Here is a 19553-nt window from a genome sequence, read left to right as displayed (position 1 = left end):
ACAGTCACACACGGACATGCTTGCACACACTGCTGCTCTGTTGTGAATAGATTCTGGGGTCCTCTGAGGGCTCTGAAAGCCTCAAAGCACCACCCTTGCTGACACTGAGGCGGCCGCATGTGGAAGCCTGGGGAAGGATCCAAGAGCTGGGAGCACGTGCACGAGAGTGAGCACAGAGCCTCTCCCAGGACCCAACATCTTACAAGGCTGAGGGAAGGGGGCTGCTCCATGGATCTCACAAAGGGCAGGAAGAGCCAAGCACCACACCCTGGGGTGCTGCTGCAGGCTCAGCAAGGAGAGCAGGAGCACTGTCGGCTAGGCAGGAAGGAGCACAGAGCCTTCTGAAAGCCCAGGAGTGTGAGGTAGTCGCGATACACCTAACTGTGCTCCACAGATCTCCACACCCACCCTCCATGGACCTCCGAGACTGCTGATGCTCCTAATCGCTGGCTGGGTCCCAGAGCTGACCTCTATACAAGACATCACCAGGCTCCTGCAGCCGGACTCCAGCACAGGTGGCCACAAGACAATCTCGGGCTCTGAGACCTCTCAAGGCCTTAGCCCTTCATGCCCTATGCTGCCCCATCCTCTCAGTCCTGTCAGCACCCTGGGCCACCAACTCTTCCCATACATTTTGCTTGTTCTCCACCTGGATCCCAACCAATGCCAAAACATCAGATTAATTAAGGGAAAAGTGCTGAAGAAAATAAAGACTATGTAAAGCCAAGAAGAGCAAAAGGAGAAGGGGAAGGAGTGAGCCTGACCTGAGATCCTGCCCGAGCCCCATCAAAGAAGCAGTAAGAGGTACAAGGGCAAAATGCTCACCCTGTCCCTGGGCCTGCATGACTCACTGGGGCCCTGTGACCAAGGAAAACCCACTCGATCTGCAGCTCAGGCTCAGGAAGGACTCTGTTACCTCAGACACCCACACCAGGGCTGACAGGGGCGGACCCCCAACTGCAGGTCCCCGGGGGTACTGCAGCGAGGCACAGCATGACCCTGTGTCCAGCTCCCAGGCAGCCAGGTCTGCATAAGTGCAGGATGCAGTCAGTGCACCACAGGTGACTGGACTGGACACTGGAGGGCTTCCAGCAGCCCCATCCTTGGGCTGCCATGTGTCTGCTGTCCACTCCACCGTCCACCCCTTGACTCCTCTCCCTCCCCCCCCCCACTGGCAGCTGGATTCCTAAGAGAGGCCTGGGCTTGAGGTGCCCAGTCACCCAGCGCCGAGGACAGTCCCCAAGGATGGCTAATTTCCTGGCATCCAGTCAGCATGTCTCTGATCTGATTCATTCCTGTGCCAGGCTGGCACTTGGCCCCAGAGTCTATCAGAAGGAAGGTCTGTATTCTGTCTTGAGGGAAAGTGGGAAAGCCAGCATGTGAGAGCACTGGGCCCTGGAGAATGGACAAGTCTTCTCAGAGGAGAGAGGAGGGAAAAGCCAGAAAGTGGGCCGCAACACCTGCACATCCAGCATCGGCCTGCTATGCGCAACAGGGAGAACTTGGCACCCAGGGCCCATGTGCAGCAGAAGCCCTCATCCCTTCAAAAGCCCTGCGGCACCCAGCTGTGCACCTAACTCAAAATCACAGTGATCCATCAATATAAAAATAACTGCTTAAGCTGGGCACCAGTGGTTCACGCCTGTAATCCTAGCTACTCAGGAGGCTGAGATCTGAGGATCACAGTTCAAAACCAGCCCGGGCAGGAAAGTATGAGACTCTTATCTCCAATCAACCACTAGAAAACTGGAAGTGACGCTGTGGCTCGAGCGGTAGAGCGCTCACCTTGAGCTGAAGAGCAGAAGGACAGCGCCCAAGCCCATAGTTCAAACCCCACGACCAACAAAAATAAATAAATAACTGCCTGTGGAACAAGCCAAGGGAATCCGGCTCAGATGGGCCAAGCATTTCCCAGATGGGCTAGAGAAATCCCCACACCTCTTCAGTCTGCAACATCAACAGAGTAATTTTGGGGAGTGGGGAGTGGTACTGGTGTTTGAACTCACAGCCTGTGTGCTCTACCACTTGAGTCATGCCCCTGCCCTTTTTGAGGTAGGGTCTTGTGTTTTATGTACAGGACTGGCCTTGTACCATGATGCCTCCTACACAGCTGGGATTACAGAGTACAAACACTACCACCATGCTCAGCCAGATCGTTGAGATGAGGTCTGGCTAACTTTCTGTCTGGGCTCTGAGCGGCCAGGACCAGAGAAGTACTGCAGGTCCAGCTCACTGCTTTGCCCCACAGAAGGCCCCAGCCCTCTTGCTACCACCAGATGAGCTCAGACTCAGAGGTTAGGATGAGATGATTACATTGGCCTGAACAAAAGCTTCACTAGAAGAGGAAGGACAACTGGAGGGTCAGAAGGATGAAGAGAGGCTGGAGCACCCCGCAAGGGCCGAGTTCTGACTGGTCTGTGGGTCACCACCTCAATTCCTACCCTCTCCTCCAAAGAGACAACAGTAACAAGGCAAAGGAAGAGCAGGGGCAGACGAAGTCCTGCCCCTTCTCCTAGCCAGGGCAGGGCCGGGGGCAGGGCACCTGGCCATGCCCCTGCTCCGGGCGGGCCTCACCTGGGTTTGGGATGGCCTGAAGGCAGCGTCGAAGCTGTTCTGGAGGGAGTCAAGGAAGGGCTGCACCTTGTAGAGCCCAGGCGTGGTCTGGCTGGAGCGGAAGGCCACCACGTGGAAGTACTTGAGGATCTTCTCAAAGCGGGCCTGGCTCATGACAAGCGCCAGGCTGCGGTTGCTGTAGAAGCCGCTGCTCCAGATGCTGAGGACAGACTCGCAGTGCGAGACGCTGGTGGAGATCACGTAGCCCAGGAAGGCCTTCATTTCCGCCAGTGTCACCTCGACCCAGGCGCTGTCGCTGCCAAAGCGCTCCTGGAACTTCCTGGCGTACATGTTGGTCTGCACCACCATGCTCTTGAGCGTGTTGTCTGGGACAAAGAGCTGAAAGAAGTCCACGGCACTGGCACCAGGGGGCATCTTTCGGGTTGGACCTGAAACCCACAGACAAAGCACTCACTCCTGCAGTCACCACGCCCACCCCACGCAGGCGCTGGTGCCCCTGGCAGCCCGACCCAGCCACCCTTCCCCTCCAGCTTCCTGAGGAGGTGGCTCCAGACGTCTTCCAGGAGAAGCCTGGACAGACCCTCCCATCCTCCAGTCCCTGCCATCCCACCCTGTGGCCCTCTGCTCTGCAGCCCCCGTCTCCCTGGACGCCTACTCTATCTCCTTGCTCTCCCCACACCTCTCTGTCCTCCACAGTCTGCCCTCCTGCCACCCAGGTCTCTCATCTACTGAGTCCTCCCTCCTACTTCCCAGGCCCAGCCACAGCACCCTGCACAGGCCCACCCCTCACAGTGCACACACCACACAGGAAGCTCAAGGGGCCTTCTCAGAACCCCGGCAGAATGCAAGTTCTGTCAAAACCTGGTTCACCTCAGAAACAAGGATCTCAAGAGAAAGTTGGACATAAAGCTACACAGTCCCCCCCCACACACACACCCTGGGGGATTCCCACTTTCATTTTCATTATGTGTTCCAGTACTGGAATTATATAATTGACTTGAAAGTTCACCTGTAGGAGCACTGAGATCACATCACCAGTATGCAAGTCTCACTACTGTCGAATGTGGCCCCTTTGCGCACAGGCAGGCACACAGGCTCGACAGGGATGTGGGAGCGCTGCAAGTACCCCAACATGGAAGGACACCAGTGAGTTGGTTCCCATGGCACCACAGGGTGTCAGGGCTAGCTGGTGCCTGCTGCCACCAGCCCAGGGAAGGCCTGTCACGCATCGCTGGCCAGGGACTAGATCCAACTCAAGACCCAAGGCAAGGTTTCCACCGAAATACACAACTTATGGAACCACCAAAAAGCTGAAAAACCCTAGGCCGGGGATCACCACTTATGCTGTTTGCCTTGCAATTCTGGGGTTAAAGCCAAGACCTCACTACCATGTGAGCCACACTCCATCCCTCTTAGATACATGAAGAGCCAGGCTTACAATTCTATTCATGGTAGGCTCACCGTATATAGACTAGCAAGGGTCAAGTTCTGCTTCTTTTAAGGCTGCACTGCAACTTTTAATAAAATCTGTGTGTTCTTTAGAACTTCACTTACTGATTTGGAATCTATTTGGAGTTTTTACAGAAAAATGAAGACAGATAACAGCCTGCATTTTAGAGGCAGGAGATTTAGTGAAATGACCCCCAAATCCAGTTTACTGTGCCATGGTAAATTTCTCTCTCTTTTTAATTGGTTGTGAGGCTTGAACTCGCCCTGGGCACTGTCCCTGAACTCCTCAGCTCAAGGCTAGCACTCTACCACTTGAGCCACAGTGCTACTTCCAGTTTTCTGGTGGTTTATTGTAGGTAAAAGTCTCACGGACTTTCCTGCCTGGGCTGGCTTCGAACTGTGATCCTCAGATCTCAGCTCCTAGCTAGGATGACAAGCATGAGCCACCGGCACCTGGCAGTGAATTTCTTAATCTCTCCTAGCTTGCTCTTCTCTGTGGGATGGGCAGGGGAAACATACATGGAAAAAGAAAATGCACACTAAAGTCAACAATGTGACACTATGCCCAGACAGTGCCCGTGGAGGGAAGGGGAGGCGTGAAAGCCTCTGCAGCGGTGCTGACACTGGCTGAAGGGTTCCACGGCCTCTCCCTGTTGGGACAGTGAGGCAGCCACCACAGTCACTGCCACCAGTCACACTAGAAAGGTGGCTGGCAGACCTGGTGCAGGGCATCGCTAGCCTTGAGATGTGGCCCTGGGTCGGGGGGGCCTGTGGGAGAAGCCATGAACTACACGACGGCATTGAAGAGAAAGCAGTGTTGAATGGCTGGACCACAGTGACCACGGGGAATGGAGCTTTCTCTTCCTAAAGTTAGGTACATCTGGCCCCAGAGCCAGTGGGGCCTGGACAATGGCTTCATGAAGAGGACGCAGCTGGCTGGCTCTGAGCTCACCATAACTGCTGGCACAGGAAACACAGTAATTCAGAGCAGCCTCTGCAAAGGAAATACTGTGTTGGGAGTGGGGGTGGTACTCAGCTCTTGCCCCCAGCTTCCAACACCACAGGCCACTTAATGATGTGGTCCTAGGGTGGTAGGTAGCATCTGCAGCCACGTCCACACAGTGGGCCTTGCAGGCATCAGCGTCCCAACTGGCCACTAGGCAGTGCTGCACTCACTGTACTCGGCTGTGGCTCACAGGGCCTGGCTTCCACCAGCCTTCCCTTCCTTCGTCCCCAATTCTGGAAGCAGACACAGAGCCCCCCTGTAGTCGGTGGCAGAGACCTGGTCAGAAAAGCAACAAAACCCAGTGGACAGTCAGGGAGCCACTCGACCAATAGACACGGGAGGGCCATGCTGGTCCCAGAAACAAAGAACAGGACCAGTGCTTCCCTCAGGGGCAAGCAGAAGGCTTGAAGGAGGCCATGCCCACAAGAGGGACGGCAGATCCTGACCTTAAGGGAAGGAGGATCTGGAAGGCTCCCTGGAGAAACTGTGAGACAAGATGAGCTTCAAAGACCACCTGTTAGCAGTCACCAGCCCATTGGAGAGCTGCGAGTATCCCAGGCAGCAAGAACAACATGTGTCAGGGACTCGTGCAGTGGAGGAGAGGGAACTGGAGGCTGCAGGTGTCCAGGGGTCCAGTGAGGAGTCAGCAGTGGACGTGGGTATGGTAGAGCTGTTTTATACCATCAGCAAGGCAGCCCTCCACACACATCTATGCAAAGCATGCAGTGGTCTCTCCTTCCTACTAGGATAGATCACAGAGGACCACTCCTGGCCTTCCCTCCCTCCTTCCCCCGGAGGGCCAAGCTGCTGGCCTTGCAGTGTTGGCAGGAGACCACCTCTATGTACCGATGAGGCCAGAACTCACAGGCTTCTCGCAGACCTCCATATGGAAGAGGGCTGGTCCTGGCCTCTGCTCTGGATCTCCTGGAATGGATTTCACAGCCCTGGGATGGAGGCCAGCTGCTGCCCTCATCACACACACACACATCAGAAAGGCCAGCAAATGTTCAGGGCAAGAATGGTGTTTTGGGTGAACTAGCATTTTTTGTAGAAACTATCAGCAGTTTGTGATACTGATGAAGACCAATTAATGTTTTAAATTAAAGGCTTAAAATAATGGATTTGTTTATCTCCAAGCTAAACCAAATAAGTATAAAAATTACTGGAATATCCTGCATCACCACAAAGAATCTCCTCTCCTTTGAGACGCTGGAAATTATATTCCATAAATGGAAAATGCAGAACATGGCCAAGACTGGCCTTCCTGGTGCTGGCTGTAGCCAACCCTCAGCTTCCACAAAATGAAGCAGCTGCTCTCACAGCCTTTCCCCTCCAGAAGGCCAGTGCCTCACATCCACTGACAGCTGTCCACACTCCTCCGTGGACTTCAGCCACCGAGCCACTGGGTTCTGTAACTTCCCTCCCAGTTTAATCTTGGCTCACAGTTCAGTGGTCCACCTGATGCTATCTGTGCTTCTCCCAACTCAGAAAGGTAAAGACCATGTCACAACATGAAGCCAGACCTGGGAGATGCAAGGGCAGACCTTCCCCAAGCCAGGCCCCTGATCAGAAAGGGGCAACGTCAGCAACATCCAGACTCCATGCTGACGGTGCTACTGGGACAGTGATATAGAGGGTGTCACGGAGAACCATGTGAAAGTGCGGTGAGACAAGCACAGGAAGGACAGTTTGCCCCAGACAGTTCGCCCCTGCAAGCCCCTTCACCACCCAGGTCATCAGGGCATGGACTGGCCCAGAAGTTGGGGCTCAGTGTGTGCAATGTGGCCAGTGCTGGAACTCGCTCCCACATGGGCACTATTGGACAGTGGGGCCTCCTCTGTTAATCCTATCCCGTTCCCCCACCCCTGCACAAGCTGGTCTAACAGGGCACCCTGGTACAATCCACCTGCCATCTCCTGACAGCTATGCAGCCTAGCCTGCTGGCCACTGCCCAGCCTCTTCCCTCACCACCAGGCCATCTTGCTCACCCCGAACATCTGGGTAACAGGGCAAGGGTCACACACAGCTGGGTGAACAGAGAGGATGCAGGCACAGGGTCTGGTGAGCCTACAGTCCCTACAACCCACCCACCATCACAAAGTAGCTCTTCCAGAAAGAAGTGGGGCCTGAGATGCTTTCTCCAGGATGTAATTATTTCCCTCTGCTTCCCTGAACCCACCCCCCGACTCCCTGCTAGAGAGGAAAACAAGAGGAGGAAATGAGAGAAAGGGAGCTAGGTGGAGGAGGCAGTCTCAGGATGTCTTGCTCATGGGCAAAGGAATAATGAAACCCAGGCCTTAGTGTTCTCTCTCTCATGAGGAGCGGGGCTGATACCGATGGGTGCTGCAGGAAAGGGGGACCAGAAGAACAAAGGCCAGCACTAGGGACTGGGTACTGCCTGTGAGAGCAGCATGGTGTGCCCTGGCTCTGGTCATTCTGACCTGCAGCTCCTGACCCTTCTTAATTCTTCCTTTTTTCTCAGGCCACACTTCTGGGATGAAGCTTCATTGAGTATAGCCATGAGAAACGTTTTGCTACCTTAGCAACAAATATAAATGAGTTGTGTTTGTCTCATTTATCTTAACATACACAGAGAACTCAGCGTGTTTTTATATGTAAGTGTATGCTCGGTCCACTTGTTCCTGGATATCAACCCTATAAGATCTATAATGTAACTAGACCCATTTATCCAAGAAGCAAACTGAGTCATGGATGGTTAAGGGACATCCCTGAGGTAGTTGACAGCAGAACCAGAATTAGCCCCCAATGGAGATGGTCTTTCTTAGTACAAGATTTTGCCCTGAATTCAGAACTGGGGGCAGAAAAGCCTGGCTCATATTTATCTCACAAAGATACCCTCTGGGCTTGGGTCCCATATCGTAGCCAGCAGGATACTTTAACAAACATGGTGGCCGAATGGCACGCCCCATGTGCCACCCATCACAGCCACTCTTTCCTTCTGAGCCTGGATGGGCTGGCCACCTGCACCCGACCAGGGGTACAGTCCCCACTTGCTTCAAAAGGGAGACTTATAGGCATCTCCCCAGCTCACAGAGACTTCTGGATGGCTACACACACTCAGTCATCTGTGAAATTTTAAACTGCAATTTTAGCTTCACAACACAAAAGCTACTCTAATTGCCCCATCTCATGGCAATGTTTTTTTTAAGCCTTAAATTATGAGCCTGCAGGATGGAGCTCTTCCAGAGATGAAGTAGTCGTGGGACAAAGTGTCCTTGCTGCGGGCTGGCTGGGGTGGGCTTCCACACAAGACCCAGCCAGCTGGGAGTCAGCTCCAGCATGGGGAAGGACAACTAGCTGGAACCTGAAGTCTAAATAACCTTTGCTGCTTCCATGAGCTTGGATTAGAAATCCAGAGACAATGTTGTACCCCTAATAAATTTATTCAATTGGCTTGTCAATAAAGGAGGACAGCTGACCCTCAGGAAGAGGACTGAGGCTCAGAAAGGAGGACTGACTCTCAGAAAGGGGGACTATCAGGAAAGAGGACTGACCCTCAGGAAGGAGGACTGACCCTCGGAATGGTGGGCTGACCCTCAGGTGGGACTGACCATCAGGAAGGAAGACCAAGGCTCAGAAAGAAAGGCTGACCCTCAGTTAGGAGGACTGACCCTCAGGATGAAGGACTGACCCTCAGGATGAAAGACTGACCCTCCAGATGAAGGACTGGCCCTCGGGATGGTGGTCTGACCCTTGGGAAGGAGGACTGACCCTCAGGGAGGAGGACTGACCCTCAGGAAGGAGGACTGACCCTCAGGAAGGAGGAATGACCCTTAGGATGGAGGGCTGACCCTCAGGATGAAGGACTGACCCTCAGGATGAAGGACTGACCCTCCAGATGAAGGACTGGCCCTCGGGATGGTGGGCTGACCTCGGGATGGTGAGCAGACCCTTGGGAAGGAGGACTGACCCTCAGGTAGGAGGACTGATCCTCAGGTAGGAGGACTGACCCTTAGGATTGAGGGCTGATCCTCAGGAAGGAGGACTGACCTCAGGAAGGACTAACCTCAGGGAGGAGGACTGATCCTCAGGAAGGAGGACTGACCTCAGGAAGGAGGACTGACCTCAGGGAGGAGGACTGACTTCAGAAGGAGGACTGACCTCAGGGAGGAGGACTGACCCTCAGGATGGAAGGCTGACCCTCAAGAAGGAAGCCTTACCTTGTAAAAGAGACCTTGCCATTGAAAAATCTACACAGGAGAAAGATACAGGAAGATCTTGGTCTCAGGGCCAGCCTGCAAATCAGGAGCTCCTATCTAAAACTCAAACTAAAGCAAAAGTACTAGGAGTGTAGCTCAAATGGTAAAGCATCTGCCTAGCAACTTCAAGGCCCTGAATCCAAACCCCAGTACCACAAAAAAGGGGGGAAACTTTAAAACATTTTTCATGAAAACACCTTTAGAGAGATTACAATGTAATATGACATATGACACAAGCTTACTGGGAAAGCAGAGACCCAGAGAGGGTAAGGCTAAGGATCAGTGATGCCACTCCGGAGTCTGGCAGGGTCACTAGGAATCACCAACTTGTCCTTTATATTCCTAAAAGCAGGATATCTGAGAATCGTTAAATGTGTGGCCCTTGTCCATAGAAAAAAGAGTAGCAATGGGTTTTCCATGCAGTGTTGGGGACAGAACTCCAGGCTCTCACCCACACTGAGCACACAATCTCCCTCTGAGCTACATCCTAGCCCTGCATGTGGAGTTTTATTTTATTTTGTTTTTTTGGATCCGGTCGTGGGGCCGGAACTTTGGGCCTGGGCACTGTCCCTCAGCTCTTCAGCTCAAGGCTAGCACTCTACCACTTGAGCCACAGCGCCACTTCCGGCTTTTTTTCTTTTTGCTTACATGGTGCTGAGGAATCGAACCCAGGGCCTCAGGCAAGCAAAGCAAGCGCTCTACCACTGAGCCACCTTCCCAGGCCCTGCATGTGGAGTTTTAAAGGAAGAGGTAGCAAATGATCACAAACAAGACCATACTAAAGCTACCAGCACAACTATGTTTATTGCAGCTGTATTTACCATAGCTAAGATATGGAACCAACCCAGATGCCCCTCAGTAGATGAATGGATCAAGAAAATGTGGTATATATACACAATGGAATTCTATGCCTACATCAAAAAGAATGGCATTGCCCCATTTGTTAGGAAATGGAAAGACTTGGAAAAAATTATATTAAGTGAAGTAAGCCAGGCCCAAAGAAACATAGGTCCCATGGTTTCCTTTATTTGCAATGACTAGTATATGTCTGAGACAAGCAGAAATGGTCAGATAAGTTGATGTTAGGCAAAATTAACTCCAAGATAAGGACTCAAATGTTTTTTTCTTGCTTGCTATTTTTTCTAACACATTTATAAGATTAAATCTTTGTTGCTTTGTATATCCCTCCCCCACGGTATAACCCCTGTTTTCACTGTATTTGATGTTGGTATAATTTGTGGAGGGGAAGGGAAAAAACAAATTGTTTAAATAGGTATGGATACAGGTGGATCCATTGCAACAATGAGATGTGCAAGACGTTATGTTGAAAATGAACTTTACAACTTTGGTGCTGGGGTCCGGGAGGAACGTCCCCTCCCTCCCCCCTTCCCCCGGGAGGGGGGAATAGAAGGGCATGGATGGTAAGGGGAAACAAAGGAGGAGGCCACAATGCTTGATAAGAAATGTACTCATTACAGTATGTTCACAAATAAAATTAAATTAAATTAAAAAAAAGAAATGTACTCATTACCTTGCTCATGTAATTGTAACCCCTCTGTACAGTATTTTCACAATAAAAAAAATAGCCACTGAAAAAAAATAAAAATAAAGGAAGAGGTAGGTGCATACTTCCAGGTAAAAATCTGCCTTCACTTATGAAACCAGAGCAGGTTTATCTGCACCTGTCCATGCACTACAGCTGCCTGCCTCTTCATCCATGGCTATTCCCCACACAAGAGCCATGAGGGCCCAGGGGGGAGAGTGGGCGTGGGGGCAGCCCTGGGCTTCTAACAGAGCCTGCAGCCCCTGTGGCTCGCTGCCTTTGCCTAGGAGAGAGATCTCTTTGGAGATGTCCAAAGGCTTTTAGTCTTCAAATTCTTCCTCTCCAATCTAGGTTCCCAAGAAGGAATAAGAAGTCAGACAAGAAAAGAAAACTTCTGGGGACAGAAAGTAGCACAGACCTTAAAGAATGCATTCCAAATGAGGCTGAGAAAACATTAAAAATCCCCAAAATGTTTCTACGCAGTCAGTGATGGCGTGTGCCTTCCATTGGTTATAAATAGTCCTCTTTATAACCAAGGGTATTGTTTATCAGACTCTGGGAAGAAAAGACAGCTGTTAGCAGATGCTGGCAAAATGCAAGCAAGGGTTGGAGGGGAGGGGCTGTGGGGGCACAGAGACATGTTGAGGACACCGGAAAGACCCCTCACGCTCATCTTCCAAGTGGCTGTGAGCAGGTCACAGAAGGCAGCAGGAGGATGCTCAGACAGCAGATGGGCAGAGCAGACAGGCTCAAGTGCGGTCTCACCTGCTGAGGAGCAGCACAATGCCGGACAAAGACTGTTACCCCCTCCACAGAATAAAGACTGGTCGTAAACGTTTCAGGCCCTTTCTGGATCTTTAAATATACAACTGTCTTCTCTAGTCGGCATGGGCCTATATCCACTCCTGACACAAAGATGCAGAAAGAACCTGCAGTGGCCTTTGTACAGACCACAGCACAGTGCTAGCAGACTAAGTACTCAATGAACAGCAGTTGCCATTTTGACCAGCAAGCACACAAGGGTCCTCTAGAGCCAGAGTGCTCCTCAGGGGTATGGCTGCCTGTCGTCTGATGCAGAATGTATGAATTCTCTTGGACAGGAAAGGCTCTTTCTGACCCCACTGTACACAGCCTCCGGAAGCTGTTCCTGACCCCAGGTGCACATAACATCCAGAGGCTGTTCCTGACCCCAAGTGCATATAACCTCCAATGACCGTTCCTGATCCCAGGTGCACACAGCCTCCAGAGGCTGTTCCTGACCCCAGGTGCACATAACCTCCAGAGGCCATTCCTGACTCCAGGTGCACATAACCTCCAATGACTGTTCCTGACCCCAGGTGCACCCAGCCTCCAGAGGCTGTTCCTGACCCCAGGTGCACATAACCTCCAGAGGCCATTCCTGACTCCAGGTGCACATAACCTCCAATGACTGTTCCTGACCCCAGGTGCACCCAGCCTCTGGAGGCCGTTCCTGACCCTGGATCTACACAGCTCCCAGACACATACAATCCTCCTCCCGCCCCCAACAGAGATCATCTATGCATGGGTACAAGGCCTTAGGCTCCAACAGCCCTAAAGCAAAGTCTTTGAGATAAGTGGGTATTGGTTCAACACCAACCACATATGATGACCCCTGACTCCAGGATTCAAAGATCTACAGAAGCACAAAAAAGTCAGGTGAGACCTACAACAGCAGACAATTATGATTACTTCACAGGGGCACAAGCTTGAATGGGGACAAAGCCAGTGCCACGTTAAGGAGATCTGAAGCCTAGAGCTACAGGGCCTCACAGGACAGCCTGCCCATGGTGGACCCAGCTTCTGGCCTTGCCAAGCACTGGGCACAGTCATGTGGCTGAGTCCCTCGGAGCCCTGAGGTTTCTTTGTACGAAGAGGGCTCGGGTCTGCAGTCAGACTAGTGCAACTCCCAGTCCCTGGTTAAGGCACCTACCCCACAAAGCCTATGTGCAGCAAGTGTTCCCCTCTAAAGAACAACCATGAAAACAAACTAATACTGTGCACAAAGCAGAGGCAGCATCTGGTTCACACTGAACTTGTAATAACCACCAGCTATTGTTGTTGATGCCTTCTGCTTCCATGCCAACCTTGGCACGTGTCTCTGGATTCAGTGTCCTTCCCAGGGCCCAGCAAGGCTAGTGAAGGACACACGTTGGGCTAAAGTCTATTCTGAGGACACAAAGTGTGATATTCACAGATAACTAAGACATGCCCTCCTGGTTTTGAGCTCCTCCCGTGACTCCTGCATGTCTACACACAAGGGCTGGACCAGGCAAAACAAGCACACCTTCACTCCTGTTTCACTCCTGAGGCCGAGAGTGGCAGGGGACATTTCAGGGACACTGCTTGTGGGCCTCCAGCTTCTGTTCATCATTTTAAGCTTCTGCACAGGGTAGCATGCCAGCCATCACCTAGATGGCCATCAGGTGGCTGTTTTATAAGCAGGTTTTGCTGCCAAGGTGACACCGAGCACAAAGGAGATAAAACAGCCACCCTGCTTCTCAGCATTCACGTCTCCCCTGCATTTGAATACGAGGCTAGCTTTCCTCTGTCACCTATAGGACCTGAGCACCCAGGTAAGAGATGCCCAGGTGCAGGCTGAAGCAGGGGGCTGGGGTTTCTGGGACTGTTCCGTCTCTACAGCTCCCGTTTGAACTGCACCTGACCCTTGTCTGCTGGACATGACCCACAATGATGAGCTTCCATGGAAGCAAGCACCTGTCCTGAGCAGCCTCAGACACCCACCATGGGCGTTCCTGCAGCCCCCAGCACTTTGAGCCACCCTGTCCTTACATGCTACCTCCCATTTTCCACATGCTCATTCCCAGTGACGCATCTGCAGTCCTTCCTCTGCACCCTCATACCAGTTTATATGTAACACAGGGGGCCAACAGACAGATCACATCATCTACCTCACCATGCTTCCCTGTGTGCCCTGACTCCACCCTACCATGACATCTAGACAAAGCAAACTGAAGCCAGGGACCCAGTGGCTTGCCAACATCTGGATTTGAACCAGGAATTCCGGCTCCTGAGCCTCAGGTCTTCATTGTTACCTTAGCTGGGCAGATTAAACTATTGACTGCATTTATCCACTGCCTGGATAAATCTATTGCAGCCCTATACACAGCGAGTGTCACACTTCATGAGAACCTTTAAAGGAACTGCCCCAGGCAGTCAGGAGACATCTGCGGGGAGGGGTCTGTATGCTCTCATGGTAAAATAAGGCAAATGGCCTTCCTCTGTAATGGCAGGGTAGATGGCAGAGCCTCAGGACAGACCAACAATATTCCCATGCTATTTCCCTTTACCCAATTACACTGATAAATTAACCCTGCTTCCAGCTCCTAATTCAGATGCCAAATCTGTGTCACTGGCAGATTCAGGGCATTCCACCTAACAGTGCAAGGCTCCGGCCAATGCCGATGCCCATGGTGTCACCTCAGGGTGACAGCCTGCTCTGAAGCTTCCCAGCACCAACATCCTCAACCTACTCTCCAGGTGCAAGTAGGCGAAGCCCTTGCCCTTGGGGTCTCGCCATGCACCTGCAGAAGAGGGACCTGCACACCCTTCAAGCCACATGGGCACTTCAGGGACTAAGATAGCCCTGCGCTGTGAGCAGACACACAGGACCAGAGAAGAAGATGGACGGTGTCCCCAGACCACGGCACACCTGCAGCCTCTGTCCGTAGACTCCAAGTCAAAGCTCCACCACAGCCTGTGCACAGCTCTGCCCAGAGCAGGGCTGTGCGGTGGGAACTATAACCTCCAGAGCAAAGGCAGGAGCAAGGGAAGAGCAGCTGAAGGGATCCAGAAACAAGAGGAAGATTGGAAAGCAAGTAGGGAACCCTGGACTGAGGGCAGAGCTGCCTGCCTGGAGGGGGCGGGAAGGTATCAGCTGCCCAGCCCTCCTCAGAGGGGTGACAAGGAGGCACTCTTTGGGTATACTATTTAAACTCAAGATTTGAACTCAAGACTTTGAAATTGGTCAGCTTACTTGCATGGCTGGCACTCTACCACTTGAGCCATGCCTCTATACTCCTGCTTTTTTTGCTATTCTGTAGTTCTTGCTATTGTTTGGGGGGCCATTGGTGGTGGTAGATTGGATATGGAGTCTGATGGACTTTTCTGTCCAGTTTGGCTTCAAACCATGATCCTCTGGATCTCAGCCTCCTGAGTAGATAGGATAATAGGCATAAGCCACTGGCACTTGGCTTCTTTGCCAGGAATATTTGCTGAAAGGGAGGCAATCAAGAGAACTAGGGAACTATTAATCATGTACTTCACCTGTTTAATAAAATCAGTGAATATTGTGTTAAGAAAAACCAGACACTAGAGTTGTGAGAAGAGGATGTGCAGTCACATTCTGGATCATGGGTCTGGGTGGAAGACGAAGGCAGAGGTTTTGGAGGCTGTGGACTTAGCCACATGGCACAGCATGGTACCCCGAGACTGTGCTGTGCACAGCACAGTGCCCCGAGACTATGCTGTAATAAGGACACAGGCACCAGGCTCAGATCCAACCCTGGCAACACAGGGCTAACCTTCTGGCATGTTATCCTTTTGCTAACAGATTCGATCTGCTGAAGTTGCCCCTGCACCAGACATCACCACCAGTGCCCATCCGCATCCTCATAAGTATGGCAGGTGTAGGATGGCCCACATCTTACAGATAGAGAAACAGAAGCTTAGAGCAACTCTGGTCCAAGGTCAGACAGGTATTAGGGGCAGAGGAGGACCCCAGGGCTCCTGCCTCTCCCACAAGATCTGGCTGTTCCTGAAATGGATATCATAACTCTAAATCCAAAGCCTGGTGAAGCATCATCAGCTCCTTCCCAGCTCCCAGCCTCCTCCTAGTGCTTACCCTTTGCTCTAAAAAGCTGTCTGCAGAAAGGTTGTGCTGACCTGCGGCTGCTGGTGTCCAGATGCCGCAGCTCACCTCCCCCTCCAGCCACAGCCAGTCCCTGGCTGAAGGACTGGCTGTATGTAAACACACTTTCAATCACTAAGGCTCTGCTTTCCGCTAAGGTGATAGCTGAAACAGCTGCCTATTCTTTTCCAGGCAGCTGAACCTGAACAAAGAGATATTTTTCTCTTAGTACACACTCATGCCCAGCCTTGGGGTGAAATTTCAGGCTCACATTTTGGGTGTTTGAGGATTCTGCCTTCTTGTTTGCTGATTCACAGTGCTTCTGGCTATGGGGCCTCAAGCCTTGAGCTGAGAGGCAGATGCTTAGTAATTACAAAGACTTTTTCCTATGGTGGTGGGGGCTGGCAAGACACTGCCTTGTTTTTTCAAGGAAGAATTTTAAGCAATAGTTTAAAGAGACGACCCCTCAGCTTTTGGTGCTAGGAAAAATGGAAATGAATCTTGAGAAGGCTTTCCCCTTCTTTCCCAATGCACAAGATCTGGGGACAAGGTTGGAGACCGAGAATCCTAGGAACAGCAGCAGGATGAGCAAGGCCAGGGCACCATCAGCACCTATCTTACAGTCTCCCTCTCATAATCGTAGCCAGTACAGAGAAACAGCTTCATCATCAACCAGGTGTTAGCCAGCTAACTCCATCACCAGCATGGCTGCCACAACTCACTTACTTACTGACCTTTAGTTACATAACTTCTCCAGTTCCTCCTTAGTTTTTCCTAGGAGATGACTAGCATTTTCCTTCTTAAGAAATCTCTACATATTTAGATATTATCTTTTTAGATTTTACAAATATCATCCCAGTTTCAAACACAGCCCTGTGCCCAACATGGGACCATGTTCCATAGCAGGGAGAGATTTTAAGAAGAGAGAGCTGCAGGAATGCATTCACCTCCCTCCTGAGCCTTTTCTCCTTAAAGTGAGATTTTTAGAAAGAGAGAGACAGAGACAGAGACAGAGACAGAGAGAGACAAAGAGAGGAGGGGAGAGGGAGGGAGGGAGGGAGGAAGTGAGGGAGGGAGGGAAGGAGGGAGGGAAGGAGGGAGTGAGGGAGGAAGTGAGGGAGGGAGGGAGGGAGGGAGGGAGGAAAGAAAGGAGGAAGGGAGGAAGGAAAGAAGGAAAGAAGGAAGGGAGGGAGGGAAAAAACAAGGCTAGGCTCAAGGTTCTGACCCAGCAACTCTAACAGAAGACACACTCCTGCACTCAGGGCCGGCAGGAGGCCCCAGCCCACTAGGGAAGGCAAGTTCCCATCACCTTCTATTTTCAGACACTGGAGTTTTTAGAGCATGGGCTAAAAGTGCTTTTTATTTTTTAATAAACCCGCAGTCTAGCAGATCAGTGGCAGCAACATAGAGGCCTTTTACAGAAAGCTTTCAGCTTTCTAAGCGGCGAGCAGAGGTGGGGCGGGTGGACCACCCTGCTCTCTAAGGCCTGACTACACTGTTTCAGAGCCAACTGGACATGTGGTTTTCCTGATGGCACCTTTCTTTCCTGACCCTGGTACAATTCCTTATGCGGGAATCAGTGTGGGTCAGAGAAGAACTAGAATAAAGATAAAATGGGCTGCCTGGGAGAAGGAAGTCTTAAGGAGGCCCTCATGGCTGGCTAGCGGAGGAGGGGGAGGGGGGGACATAGGCCCCTAACTTGGCCAGGGTGGGCTCTCAGCAGGATTTGCTGCTTGTCAGGACTGTTGGGAAGCTGAGGCCTATAGGGGATAACTAGGAAAGGCTAGGTGGGCCACAGCTCCAGAGAAGGGATAGAACAGCACAGAATGGACAGAAAGAGAACTCACTGAAGAAAGAGAACTCACTCTGGAAGTCCTAGCAAGCCAGGGGAGGGGGAGGCACCCGGGCCATGGGATCTTTAATGCAAGGCAACTGCCAGCCAGGCAGTGCAGACAGCAGGTAATGTTTTCAGGGCTGAGCAGCACCGGTATACTGGAATAGACAACAGGAGCAGGGACTGGTCACTAAGGAAGGATACTGAGTTCTGGCTTCATCCCAGGCCAGAGAGTGCACATGGAGGCCGTGGTCCCCGATGGCCACTCCACTGGTCTTAACTACGTGGAGGAACTTTCCACCAAGCCTGGCAGCCTGCAGCCAGCGAGTATGGTCAAGGCTGATAGCTGGCCAGTCTGGCTCCCTCACAAGGACCTGCACCCAGCCTTCTTTTACCCCAGGCATGCACTGCAGCTGCGCTGCTATGTGCTCTCAGGAGTTGGAAGTGTGCAGAGGAGCTCGTAGCCTTGGACATCAAGCCATGCAACAAGGACAAGGAGGTAAACACTGGAAGGCCAGGAGTCAGGCAACCACACCTGCAGGCCCCTCTCGGCTGGCTCTCTCCTGTGCCCACCCTGGCCCATCATCTGGAGACATGGGGACAATGCCAAAGGAGCCAAGGTGTGATCACTGTGTACTTTCAGACTCTACCCTATCTGTTTCCAGGAGCCTCCCTCACTTACACAGCTCGGAACTGCAGGACTGGGGGATGGCCTCCTGATACACTAGGAGCAGCTGGCTCGTGGGGGTGGACTGCATCGAGGGTCAGGGCCAGTGTGTCCATACTGACAAATGGGCTGGGCCACCAGGGAAAGCATCACTACAGACAGGTGCCTGGTACATGGAGGTGGGTGGGGCAACAGACAGCCTGCTTCATTACAACTCCAGGTGAGGGGCCAAGATGGCATCTTGACAGTTTCCTGTGCTTCACGGAATCATGTGGGAGGACTCAAATAGCACGTGGCACTACAGTCTAGCCATGTGCCTGTTTTGCCCCTCTTTTTCTCCCCTGCAGAGATGTAAGTCTATTCCCTCCTTGCCCTTGGGGATTCTGCAGAAACGGAACTCCTCTTCAGACTGCATCTCTATGCAAGGTACACACCACAGTGCAGTTCACACCGATGCTGGTGTTGTGAAAATCCTAATACCAGACACCTGTGCCACATATTACACAGGGCCTGAGCACACAGGCTTTTGTTCCACTTTTAGGCTCAAATGCAAAGGTGGACAGAAAAAGCTGGAGTCACCAAGCTTAACATCAGACAGGGAGGGAGGGAGGGAGGGAGGGAGGGAGGGAGGGAGGGAGGGAGGGAGGGAGGGAAGAGAGAAAGAGGGGGAAGGAGCAAAAGAGAGGGAGGGAAGGAAGGAGTTAAAAAGAAAGAGAGAAAGAGGTGGGAGGGAAAGAGAGGGGAGGGAGGGAAGGAAGGAGAGAAGAGGAGGAAGGGAAGGAGGGAGGAGAGGACAGAAGATATAGACAGGAGAGAGAAAAGTAGGGACAGAAGAGAAAGAGGGAGAGAGAAAGGGAGAGGGAGGAAAGGAGAAAGCAGAGTCTCCAGGAAGACAAACTTCAGCCTCACCATTTCAAAAGCAGGTAACTAGAAGAGGCTTTACAATAGCCAGCCCCCAAGGGCTCCAAGGGTGCTGATCTTGACACCATTGGACTAAATGAGCCGCAGGCCTTTAGTAGCAAGAGCAGCCTGAGGGGTGCTGGGCTGCACTGCACAGGAAGCTAGACTGAATCCCGCTGGGTCTGCTCGATTCAGCAATGAGGTTTGAAAGGAACAGGAGATGAAATAAACTTTCCAGAGCAAAAGGCTGGCTTGAGGCTTACTAAGGTGGCAAAGCTATCCTACCAGTTGCACAAATGAAAACCCGACTTCCTTTGATTTTCTTTTAAAGCGCTTTCTGGAGCTGCCAGGTGCTGGTTTGCAGCGCCAGCCCCAGCTGGCTCTCTGCTCCCTGACCCCTCCCACAACAGGCTGCAGGAGGGGGAGCAGGCATCACCCATCACCGTGGCAGGTCCCAGGATGGGGCCCCAGG

The 19553-nt window shown here is 52.1% G+C and overlaps 1 protein-coding gene across 1 annotated transcript in view; it reads right to left on the bottom strand.

The window, feature by feature from the left end:
* Pgbd5 (piggyBac transposable element derived 5) overlaps nt 1–19553 on the bottom strand; it is a 47407-nt gene that overhangs the window by 9866 nt on the left and 17988 nt on the right. Inside the window, exon 2 of the mRNA XM_069998168.1 lies at nt 2575–3002. Within this exon, the coding sequence (XP_069854269.1) occupies nt 2575–3002 (428 nt within the window). The remainder of the gene's footprint in view (nt 1–2574; nt 3003–19553) is intronic.

Source organism: Dipodomys merriami, unplaced genomic scaffold (assembly GCF_024711535.1).
Source record: "Dipodomys merriami isolate MVZ:Mamm:240054 unplaced genomic scaffold, mDipMer1.0.p SCAF_51, whole genome shotgun sequence".
Classification (NCBI taxonomy): domain Eukaryota; kingdom Metazoa; phylum Chordata; class Mammalia; order Rodentia; family Heteromyidae; genus Dipodomys; species Dipodomys merriami.
The sequence above is the reverse complement of the archived record's forward strand: the minus strand, read 5'-3'. Positions and strand labels throughout refer to the sequence as shown.